At 40.6% G+C, this 12,114-nt stretch overlaps 1 protein-coding gene across 8 annotated transcripts in view; it reads right to left on the bottom strand.

Annotated features, from left to right (window-relative positions):
- The window catches only part of PDE8B (phosphodiesterase 8B), a 234,346-nt gene that overhangs the window by 16,859 nt on the left and 205,373 nt on the right, over nucleotides 1-12,114 (bottom strand). For all 8 annotated transcript variants that reach the window (XR_004537931.1, XM_033929322.1, XM_033929352.1 and 5 more), the window contains one exon: nucleotides 2,255-2,422. Coding sequence is in view for 7 of the 8 variants with exons in the window: in XM_033929322.1 (XP_033785213.1) it covers nucleotides 2,255-2,422 (168 nt within the window). In the remaining variant the exon portion in view is untranslated. The remainder of the gene's footprint in view (nucleotides 1-2,254; nucleotides 2,423-12,114) is intronic.

Below are 12,114 nucleotides of genomic sequence, written 5' to 3'. Positions count from 1 at the left end.
CTCTATATATTACACATTGATTTACTCTAAATTGTCATTGCTCAAATCTGAGTTTTCTTTTTATATTTCTGCAGTAAGCTAAGCTTTCCAGTATATAAAAGTATACAAAGTAATCTATTCACACTTAAATCAGGGTGATTATGGACAAATACATTTCATTATTGTTCATACCGAAATCCTGAGGACTGGATCCTTTTGCTGCCTTTGTGTTAGCTATTCTTTCTCTCACAAATTTTACATCATTAGCTCCCCACCCCCTTTTATCAAGCTGCACTAGAGGCTTTCAGCGCGAGCCAGTGCGTAAATGTTCTGATGCTCTTAGAATTCCTATGAGCATTTGGAGCACTTACCTCTCCAGCCTGCGCTATAAACCTCTAGCGCAGCTTGATAAAAGGGGCCCTAGGTTAATATTAGGACACACATTTATTTAATTATTAGGATTTGTTTATCACCCTTTTGAAGGAATTTTTAATCACAATAAATGGCTGACCTTTGAAGATGTGTGCAATAATTATGGTCTACCTGCCAACCAATATTCTAGATGGCTTCAACTAAAACATTGTGTTTGTGAAAAATATACAGATCTTCAAAAACTAAAGTCCGCACCTGATCTTCTTTCACAAATTATTACTATCGCCCCTCTCAAGGGAGTTGCTTCTAAATGGTACGCAATATTGCGACAGACACCTCCAGTACATATATCACAACTGATGAATGCTTGGCATACAGATTTGGAAATATCTGCTGAGGATGAGTTAAAGCAGGAAGTGTGGGCTAGAGTATTTAAGTCTATTCGATTGGCTTCTGTACTTCAATCTATATACTTTCTGCTACATTGATCCCACTGGCCCCCGCAGAAAATTGCTAAATTCTCTCAAGTTGTCTCCAACCTATGCTGGTCCTGTAAGAAATCAGTAGGTACGCTGCCTCATATGATATTCCATTGTCCACACCTTAAATTGTATTGGGATTGAGTATGGAACACCATTTCTTCTATATTGAACATTCATGAACCCTTACATCTCAAAATTACCGTATTTTTTTGCTCCATAAGACACACTTTTTTCCCCAAAAAAGTGGGTGGAAATAAAGGTGCGTCTTATGGAGTGAATATACCCAGCTACAGAGAGAATGACACCCTCCCGGGTCCCTGGACACTGCTCTCATGCGCCGCGGCTCTGCTGGTGTCTGGGTGAATGAGTGAGGGCAGGGTGAGGAGGCCGGGATGGTGGTGCTGAGCCCTCAAAGCTGACCTCACCCTCCGTCCGCGATGTGCTTGGAGGAGAGCACAGGCACCGCCGCAGAAGCAACAGTCGGGGTGAGGAGGCCGGGATGATGATGCTGAGCCCTCGCTCAAAAGTGGAATATATGGTATGGTGGAACACAGTTTGCATAACCATCAAATTTGGAAGTGCCATTGCGGAAAAACATAATTCTACTAATTCATTTCTCAAAATATGGAGGCCTGTACAAACTTACTGTACTTTAGACCATTGACATATTATATATTAGATTGCTTAATCTATGCCATGCTGTGATGCTCGTTGAGAACTTATTCCATGCTTTGAATGTGCATCATCAAATAAAATGTGTACTGAACGGTTATATGAGGTACCTAGTTGTATTGTACTATCTTGTTCATGTTATTCTTATCATATATTATATTTGGCTTGTACAACTGGAATGTATCATGTCATAATTAATACTTATAAACTTGGATTTTTTTTCCTTCTTCATATGATATTATAAATCTTTATATGTTATTATTATAAATATAATTAAAAAAAGGTACAGCACCTTTAACTGCTGGTATCTCTTTACCTTTCAGTGTTCTATACTCATAGGAATTATTGGCATGAAATCAGTTGTTTTGCCTACTTTCTTTGTTTTCATGTTCAAAGCTAGTAAGTCAGGTCTGTTAAAGAACTCTTCCCAAAATAACTGTTTTTTAAATCATAAGATCAGATCCAAACCATCTTATAATAAATCAAAACTTCTAGCAGCTATATTGGTGCTAGATCAAAATAAATTATTTATAGAATGTTACCTAAAAGATTTTGTAGTACATGCGTCTTTATCACATCTGAAGAAGGGACCTATGAGTTATTCTCACAATGGTCTAATCAGAACTTATAATACATCCAATAGAATGGAAACCAGTCCAGCATTCTGAGGTCCTTCCAATACATCAGTTATCATAAAACATAACTTTCATCTCATTTACAAAATTATTGTCATAGAGGATATAAATCACCTGTGAAAAATATTCTTCCGATATCCTTCCAGCCCACTCAATACACAAGTCTAAAGGACGACAAGGATTTGCCACATCTGCACATTTAATCATCATGCGTTTGATGAGGATCCGGTTCTCTGGAGAGTTCTTAATGTTGGTTGTGCATTCACAGTCACTACCTTCGCTCTGAAACAGATGGAATCAGCAAAGTTTTGAAGAAGTAAATTGCTAGCAGAACAGCCATTCCACACTCTGGGTACAGATGGTTTAAGTACACACCTCTATCTGGGGCACTTTTGTTCCACATTCAGTATGTGCAGGGCTGGCTCAGTAGAGGAGACACTGAGGCACTGGCTCAAGGTGCCAAAGTAAGGGGATCAAAATACCTTATCTGGCTGCCTCTTACTTCACATCAACTTCAAGACTGGAACACAAATGCTATGTGTATCTGCTCCAGCAATGCACCTCACCTTGGCATGCTGTATGTGAATCTCAGCATACCTGATGTGGCATGGCCAACAGAGGTAGTCTTTTTGCAGTCAATATGTTCCTCTTGCTCCTCTTGAAGCTGCTTGCTGGCTTCCCTTATTATTTACCACCTCACTGACCTATCTGTAAGTATCATTTTTGGGGGAAAAAATGTTCTGGGGAAAACGTAGAAAAACAAGCATTCCTGGCAGCATTCCTAATAAACTAGTCACACAGACAACCCAGCGGTGCAGAGGGACAGTCTAGTGATCAACGAAGTAGACTTCATATAAAAGGACCCAGGTACAAATCCCTTCTAAACCCCTTCATATTATTTGGTGAGTCTTCCAGGAACAGAGAAAACTTACTGAACAGTTTCCCCCTCAATATTAGCAGGGGTTAGAGGCAAAGCCAGCTCACAAATAACTATAGGGCCAACTCTGACCCAACCCTGGCTCCCTCCCGCCTCTCAGACCCCTCCACATCCTATTTAGGGCCGACTGATCCAACCCCGACTCCCAGACCCCTCCACAACTTACTTTTAAAGCCTGGTGGTCTAGCGGTGAAGCAAGGCAGGAGCAATTTTTGTATGCTCCTGCCCTGTGCAGATCCACAAACAAAATGGTTGCCATGAGTTCCCACTGTAGTTTCACAACTATAAGTCACGTGACTACAGTTTTGCAGGTCACTTATATATTTAGGCACAGGAGGTATTTCTATGTTCCAGAAATGAGAGAGTTCCAAAAGAGTTATAGTGGGAATGTTCACTGTTCACTACACTAACCACTAGGCTACTCCATACATTTGCTTGCTGCTTTCTTAGGAATGGCCATGATATCAGGAACTGTCACGGAGCCTCGTATTTACTGTCACTGTCACATCTTTGAGAGGTGGAAGGGGATCTGTGACCACTGGAGGATTAACGGAAAAGGGGGGTCATGCCTTAATTTGTCTAATGGTTAGCTGGTTAGATAGGGGCATCTTTTTCTGGCTTTAGTCATGACTGAAGCAGGTCTACATTTCTGGCATCTACCATTGATGTGAACTGCACCTCCATATATGCTTTAGGCTACTTAACGCCACTTCTGGTGTTAGCCATGCCTATAGTGATTTTAGGCGGCCTAAAGCGCCTACGGAGGCGCAAGTCCAGTACTGATGTTTTAGGCACCTTGAAATTCAGTTAAAAACATTGTTTAAATGGTGTTTTTTACTGAGCTTGGGTGCCTAAGAAAATTGGTGCCAGTTAGAGAATATGGGCCTTAAGTTAATAGTGGCCAAAGATAGGCCTGTTATTTATGCGGCCTGAGTTTTGGCTGCAAGCGCTCAATATTGACAGTTATTGGGTCGTCAGTGCAGCCAGCACTTCTTCAACATCGGGACAGGCAGTCCCGCTGCTGTCCGCTCCAGCCAGCTGAGAGGGTCCTTCGGAGGAGCCTTAATTGCCGGTTCAGCCGGGAGGGAGCCTGTCGTCAGTGCAGCCAGCACTTCTTCAACATCGGGACAGGCAGTCCCGCTGCTGTCCGCTCCAGCCAGCTGAGAGGGTCCTTCGGAGGAGCCTTAATTGCCGGTTCAGCCGGGAGGGAGCCTGTCGTCAGTGCAGCCAGCACTTCTTCAACATCGGGACAGGCAGTCCCGCTGCTGTCCGCTCCAGCCAGCTGAGAGGGTCCTTCGGAGGAGCCTTAATTGCCGGTTCAGCCGGGAGGGAGCCTGTCGTCAGTGCAGCCAGCACTTCTTTAACATCGGGACAGGCAGTCCCGCTGCTGTCCGCTCCAGCCAGCTGAGAGGGTCCTTCGGAGGAGCCTTAATTGCCGGTTCAGCCGCGGTACGCGGCCCGCGGTCGCGAGCCTCGGGTCGCGAGCCGAAGGGGCGTGGCTAAAGGGGCTTGCCCCTTTTGAGCCCCTTCGGAGTCCAGAGGACCAGGGAGCAGAGGTATCTAATTCCTTAATATGGGCAAGAGGAAGGTTAAAGCAAATCAATCTGCTACAATGATGGGCCCGATGGATCGTCATCTTATGCTTCCTGGTTTGTCACATGTTGAAGAGCAGGTAACATTAGATACTCAAGCTGTCTCCCTATCCTCAGGGGAACCATCACCACCTCCTCAACCATCTTATTCATTAGGGTTAGAAGTATCTCCTCTCCCTTTTAAAGAGGGAGTAACTTCTTCCCCACAATTATCTTTATTATCTGAACTGGAGGTTTCAGGACAATCCTTGGGGCAAGCTAAAGAACTAATTCCAGTACAGATGAGTACTGGGCAAGGCTCAGTTGTTATCCCTAAGGATAAAGTGATCACTCTAAATGATATTTGGCTTAGCATTAATAGAATAGAGACATCATTGCAAAAAACTGTTTCGGATTTGTGTCAATTTTCATCTGATATAACAATGAAAATTAAAGAGCAAGAAGGTAAAATTGGTGAAACAGCTGTTAAGTTTGAAAAATTGGATCAAGTAGTAAGTACTTTACAAGCTAGTGCTGTTTCTAATATTAAGGATAGTATGGTGATGCATTCTAAATTAGAAAAAATGGAAAATTCTATCAAGGTTAAAAATCTTCGTATTTTAAATTTTCCAATCACACATTATCTGTCTCCGATGGAACTCTTGAGAATGTATTTGAAAGAGATACTACAATATAATAATGTGGAAGCTTTTGAAGTTGATAATTTGTACTACATCTCGAGAGATTCCAAGGTTATGGCAAATGAAGGTGAAATGGACAAAATGGTGTCACCTGATAGTTTGAATGTTTCGCAGTTTCTAGAATCATCTAAAGATACAATAGATAAACGTGCAACTCTTCTTGTGACTTTTAAGACAGAGTTGGAAAAACAAGCTATTTTAAAATTGTATTTTGCGAAAAAACAGGAAATGTTTTGTGGCCAACGGGTGATAATTTTTCCTGACGTCGCTAGACAAACTCAGTTTAAAAGGAAGCAGTTCCTTCAGCTAAAGCCTAAGGTTTTGGCAGTTGGAGCTACTTTCTTTTTGAAATTTCCATGCAAATGCCTTATATCGTATGGAAGTGATAAATATGTGTTTTATGATCCAGTCCAGTTAGAAGACTTTGTTAAACAGAAACCTTTGTTGAAAGTTTAGTTACTATTACTGATTTTATTTTTGGAGGACGATGTATATAAATATAAATGCCATTTTGCCTGTCTTTAGATGGTAGATTGATGGATTTGATTCTTTTTTCTTTCCTTTTTTTAAAAAAAGGTACTGGCGACCATGATAATGTGGACTAAGACACGGTTGATAATTGCCTAAGTTTTTATGTTCTCTATATTGAGTTTGTTGTGGTCATTCATGAATATTTGTTATTAATGTATTGTAACAAATAACCAAATAAAGAATTAAAAAAAAAAAAAATATTGACAGTTATTGCACGATATAGCTGGCTAGGTTTAGCTGTTAACAAAAGAAAAATCCAACACAATCTGCAGTGACGTAAAAGCAACACAAGGAAAAACAAAGAAGAACTGAAGACAAACGTACAAGATGCAGGTTATATTTATTATATCAGTTAATGATTACGGTTAATGTTACCACCTTTACACAAACCTAGGGACCCGACATGGTCCGTGTTTCGGTTAACACGCCTTCATCAAGGGCCCTAGGTTGGCATGGTATCAAATTAAACTGCAAACAGAAAAAGAACAATAGCCTGTATAGATTGAAGGTAAACGCTGATTCAAAATCTCTGTGTGAGCTTGCTACGAAGGTTTAGCATAAATATTCAGCAGAGATGACCAGCTCTCTTGCTGAATATTTGCAGTTAGCTCGTTAAATTATTTAACCGACCCATGGCCATTTCTGGCCAGTTAATTAACTTTGAATATTGGGGAGTTAATGCTTAAGGAAATGATGATGAAGTGTATCTTTACTGTTTTTATTCTTTTTATGTATCTGATTATGTATGTTTATTGTATGCTATATAGATATTTTGATGTTATAAATATTTTATTAATAATAAAAATGTTTTCACAAATGCTTTAAATGCGTTTAGATTATTGCTGCTTTCTCACAAATTATTACTGCCACTATACCCATAGCTATGCTCTACTGTATAATTAAATTTAATTATTTATGACTACCACCACCCCCTTCACAAAGTCGCGCTAGTGGCTGCTGCTGCAGTAATCACTCCAATGTTCATAAGGAATTACATTACATTACAGTTTTCTTTTCCGCCATTACCTTGCAGCTAAAGGCGGATTACAAAAGAGGTAGAGAAGTTAGGTTACAAAAGAAGATCGCTGGTCAATTCCAGAGCGAGTAAAGAATAGATCAGGTTGATTCGGGGGATCAGGAAGAAGATGGGAGGAAGGAAGGTTTTCGTAGTGTTAAGACTTTTTCAGGGATTTCTTGAAGAGTGGACATTGGAGTGTTTGCCATGCAGGTTTGTACAAGAAGCCCTAAGTTGAATATTGTACTTTTAATAGTGGAATATTAATAAATCACACTAAACTTCTAGAAAAGATGAGTAGTTAATTTTTTCAGAGAACACCCATTACAGTGGTGTGCAAAAATCTGGAACAGGTTATTTGCAATGTGGAATTTCAGTATCATTGCCATAAAAAAAATTTTTTTAATCGCGACATATGTTTGCAAGACATGGACCCTCAAGAAAGCTGATAGAAGAAAACTGAACGTCTTTGAGCTGTGGTGCAGGAGAAGACTTCTACGAATCCCATGGACAGCTAGGATCACAAACAAAGATGTTCTTAATCATATAAACCCAGAGATGTCCCTGGAAGACAAGATTACCAGACAGAGACTGACCTATTTTGGACATGTGATGACAGCGAATTCACTAGAAAAGGAGGTTACTCAGAATGGTCAGTGGTAAAAGGAAGCAGGGGAGACCAAAGGCCCGTTGGCTGGATACCATCAAGAATGACACATGAATGAACATCGAGCAATTAAAAGAAGCTGTGGAAAACAGGGAAGCATGGCAAAGACTGGCCTACAGAGTATCCAAGGGTTGGGCATGACTAAATGGATAGTAATAGTAGCTTATTTATTGTTATATTCTTTATAGCTTCCTGCACAATACTGTTTCAGGCATTAATGCATGTTATATATGTGAAACAAAATAAAACACAGGTATTGATCTATAAATTGTAATTTCAATGTGGCTATTTGGATGTCGTATGCATAAGATTATATGATTAGAATACAGGTATTTATAACTATTTTTTTTAATGTGATGTGTGTTAGTGATGGTTAGTATTTGGTAGGTCAGTCTCTACTCTTGTAGACAGTCTTGTGCCATTCTAGAATTGAATGGATCAACTTTAGAAGATGGTGGCTAGTGACTACTTGATTCCAGGCTGCAGCGATTGCCCCTGTCAGCTCTCTTTGATGAAGAATGCTGCTTGGATATTTCCAGTGCTATTTTATGCCAAATGTACTCCACTGGATTCAAGTCTAGTGACAGGGGTTGGTCAATTGAGGGTAGCGATTTCTTGTATTTCTTCTAGTTAACCACTGATTTTGCTTGATAGTATTGGGGGGGGGGGGCACTGTCATCCTGGAATATATGTAGTCACTTGGAAAAAGTTTCTCTGCTGATGTAATTATGTACCTTTGCAGTATCTTGATGTACTGCTTGGCATTTACCATACTGCTGATATGTAAACATCCCAACACCATTTGCTGGTCATGCAGCCCCAAGCCATGATCTTCAATGGATGTTTGACAGACATATTCAAATACTATGGCTTGCATTTTTCATTTGGAAATCACCTTACATATGTGCGAGCCTGGTCTCCAAAGAGGCAGAAAGTGTTTTAAGCACTGTAATGTACCTTTTCCCACATTGAGAGAAGGAGGGAAATGGCAAGAAGGTAAAGCATGGAAGCTCTGGAAGAATCCCTCTGGAAGAATCCCTGTAAGTCCTGACATTATTAAACCAGGTGAAGTGGGACAAGGAACAACCATAAGCTCACAGAAACTGTTCTCTCTACAAAAACCTTTCTCTCCCCCTGCAACTAGTATCTTATCTCTGCAGCTGATGGAAACAGTAAATTAGCTGTGAAAAGATATTTCACATCATTGACTAAAGAGCATGCAAAGATGGGGAAATGCGCTGTTTTTAAGCTCAATTAGCTACTATAGCAGCAAAACTAGAGAAAAAGCAACAGGTCCTGAGGCTGTGGGTTTGCTGTGGGTTTACACCAATGCCCGCCCAGCCAGATATCATGAAGAGATAAACAGACTATGGTCAGAAGGCAGAATTCTCAGAAGAGAGAATTCACAAGAAATATCATCTAATAGAAAGTATAAGAGATATTTACAGTTGGGAGGGGGGCTTGTGCTCGGAAATACTAATATGGTGGGGAAACAGGCATTCGGGGAAAAAGGTAGGTCTTACGGAAAACAGAGTGAACATATAACATGACGCAGGTCAACCAACCAATAAATGAATGTAGTTAGGCAGTAATGCATAAGTAAATAGCCAATAAGGATGTATCATGTGATTTAGGACAACGTGGTGTTGGCCACTAAGAAATGTATAAAAACCAGGCCTTTAGAAGGGAGAAGACAGAACAGACATCAGAGGATCTACAGGCCTGGAGATCACCTTCTGTTACGCTATATGCTAAATGATTTATTCCTGTAAGCTGCTATTGATTGGCTAAATAAATATATACTTATTGAAACCAGTATATAGCGTTCGAGGTCTCATTACCGAGGTAGGCCTGGACAGCGGCCTACATCAACATCTCACAAGTCAATTCTGAGTACTTCATTGCTCACCCAACTCAACTTTCTCTGTCAACACCTTTATCTTGCTTTATATTCCTTCAATCCACAATCCAGACATCTTTTACCCACTGCAAATGAAGAAACTGCTCTCTGCAATTGTCAAACCATTACCTGAGCAACTGAGATGAAGGAAATTTGTAGTCAGAATTATATAACTGTGATTGGCTGAAGCTGAATCTACTATTGCTACAGGATCCGATTCTGCTTATCTTTACTATTTGCTCAGTAGTAGACTATACGAATACATGAGTGAACATATAACATCTACAGCTATATGAAAAATTGTATACTGAAGCTTCAAAACAGTATTAAAAGCTGCTAGATCCAGAATTTTGCACAACACTGTATAATAATAATAATAATAACTTTATTTTTGTATACCGCCATACCCAGGGAGTTCTAGGCGGTTCACATTTGTTTATCAAAGTTACAAGCGGTTCATAACAATTGAACAAAGTTGCAAGCAACGAAGTAGTTGAAGTTAGAAAGAGAAGGAATGAGTAGGTCATGGGAGGAGAAGGTTGGGGTGAGTAGGTTGGGGTAGTACAGTAGAGGGGGATAGGGGAGTTTTTGGTTCATTGAGGAGGGGCATTAACGGTCTTGTCCATGGAATAGGTGAGTTTTGAGTAATTTTCTAAATCCGAGGTAGGTGGGGGCCTCGAGGACCATTTGGGCTAGCCATGGGTTCAGCTTGGCAGCCTGGAAGGCGAAGGTTTTGTCAAGGAATCTTTTGGATTGACATAGTTTTAGGGAGGGGAAGGCGAACAGATGAATTCTGCGGGAGTGCTTGTTGTTGCGATTCAGGTAGAAGTGAGGGTTGATGTAGTTTGGGGATAAACCAAATACTGTTTTATAGCAGAAGCAGGCGAATTTGAATAGGATTCTGGATTCTAATGGTAACCAATGAAGTTTGTGGTAAAAAGGGGGCGACGTGTTCCTATTTATTCAGGCCGAATATGAGGCGGACAGCGGTGTTCTGGATCATTTTAAGTCTCCTGATGGTTTTCTTCGTGACGTTCAAGTAAATGATATTGCAGTAGTCCAGTATGCTAAGGATGGAGGATTGTACTAGCAGGCAGAATGAGGTCTCGTCAAAGTATTTTTTAATGGTGCGGAGTTTCCAGAGCACTGAGATGCTTTTCCTGACTGTGATATCTGTGTGTTTCTCCAGGGATAGATGTTTGTCAAGTGTGACTCCCAGTATTTTTAAGGTTTGTTCGAGGGGGAAAGCTGATCCCTTCACTTGAATTGTGGTGTCTTTGATTTTGTCTTTGTGGGTAGCTAGAAAAAATTTTGTTTTGTCAGGGTTTAGTTTTAGTCTGTAGGATAACATCCAGCGTTCTATCTGATTAAGTATACTTGAAAGGGAGGTGAGGAACTCTAGTGTGAAACTGGTTAGTGGGATGACTATTGTAATGTCTTCCGCGTAGATGAAAAATTTGAGTTTGAGGCTTTGCAGAAGGTTTCCCAGGGAGGCAAGGTAGACATTAAACAGGGTGGGGGACAGGGGGGAGCCCTGTGGAACACCACAGGAGTTATCCCAGCTGTATGAGAAAGAGTCGTTCTTAAATACCCTGTATGCTTTCTCTGAGGAAACGCAGGATACGAAGGTCTTACAAAAGGAAATTCCTATCTTTCAGGTTGTCTTTAACAGAAACAGAAAAATAACCATTGCATAAGAACTTGTTTATGCAGATAAAAGGGGCCTTTTATTGTACATTGGACAGGTATATTCCACACTAGCCTCTAGCGTTCAGTGGAGTTATTTTTACAAAGTCAATATGGAAATAAGAGGTGAATGGAGTTGGATTTTAAACCTCAAAAAGATTCTTAAAGACACAGGGCTCCTTTTACTAAGGTGCGCTAGCGTTTTTAGCATGCGCTGCAGATTAGCGCGCGCTACACGTAAAAACTAAAGCCAGCTCAATGGTGGCGTTAGCTTCTAGCGCGCACGGCAATGCAGCGTGCACTAAAACCGCTAGCGCAGCTTAGTAAAAGGAGCCCACAGTCACCAAATCTACTTTTACATCAGGAATCTCTTTGTTGAATTGCAGTGCAGAATGCATAGTTTTGGTTTATTTATTAGGATTTATTTATCACCTTTTTAAGAAATTCACTCAGGGTGGTGTACAGAAAATATAACCTGGACATAGGCAATAAACACTTACTGCAGTAAAAATATTCATGTAATAATACACATTGAAAGTAGTATACTATGCCATAATGTCTGCATGATATACATTAAAACCTCTTAATACAGCATAGGAGATAAGCAGATGTGGAATATATAGACAGATAAAGATGGAACAACAAGACAGGGCTCCTTTTACGAAGGCGCGTTAGTGGTTTAATGTGCGTAATAGAATGCGCTAAACCACCGGCCGCACTAGCCGCTACCGCCTTCTTTTAAGTAGGTGGCAGTTTTTGGCCAGCACGGGGGTTAGCGTGTGATGAAGTCGCACACGTTAACCCCGCTAGTGCGCCTTTGTAAAAAGGAGCCCTTAGTTCCCGTGTTCTTCTAACTTAAGCAAAAATTGCACATAGAGTCAGAAAAGGTGCAGTAAGCGAGTACTTAGTTGTTTCTTCCATTAAAGCCTTGGGAGAACAACCAGGCTTTTACCTGCTTCCTGATGT

This window comes from Geotrypetes seraphini, chromosome 1 (assembly GCF_902459505.1).
Source record: "Geotrypetes seraphini chromosome 1, aGeoSer1.1, whole genome shotgun sequence".
Classification (NCBI taxonomy): Eukaryota; Metazoa; Chordata; class Amphibia; order Gymnophiona; family Dermophiidae; genus Geotrypetes; species Geotrypetes seraphini.
This window is presented reverse-complemented; position numbering and strand designations above follow the sequence as displayed.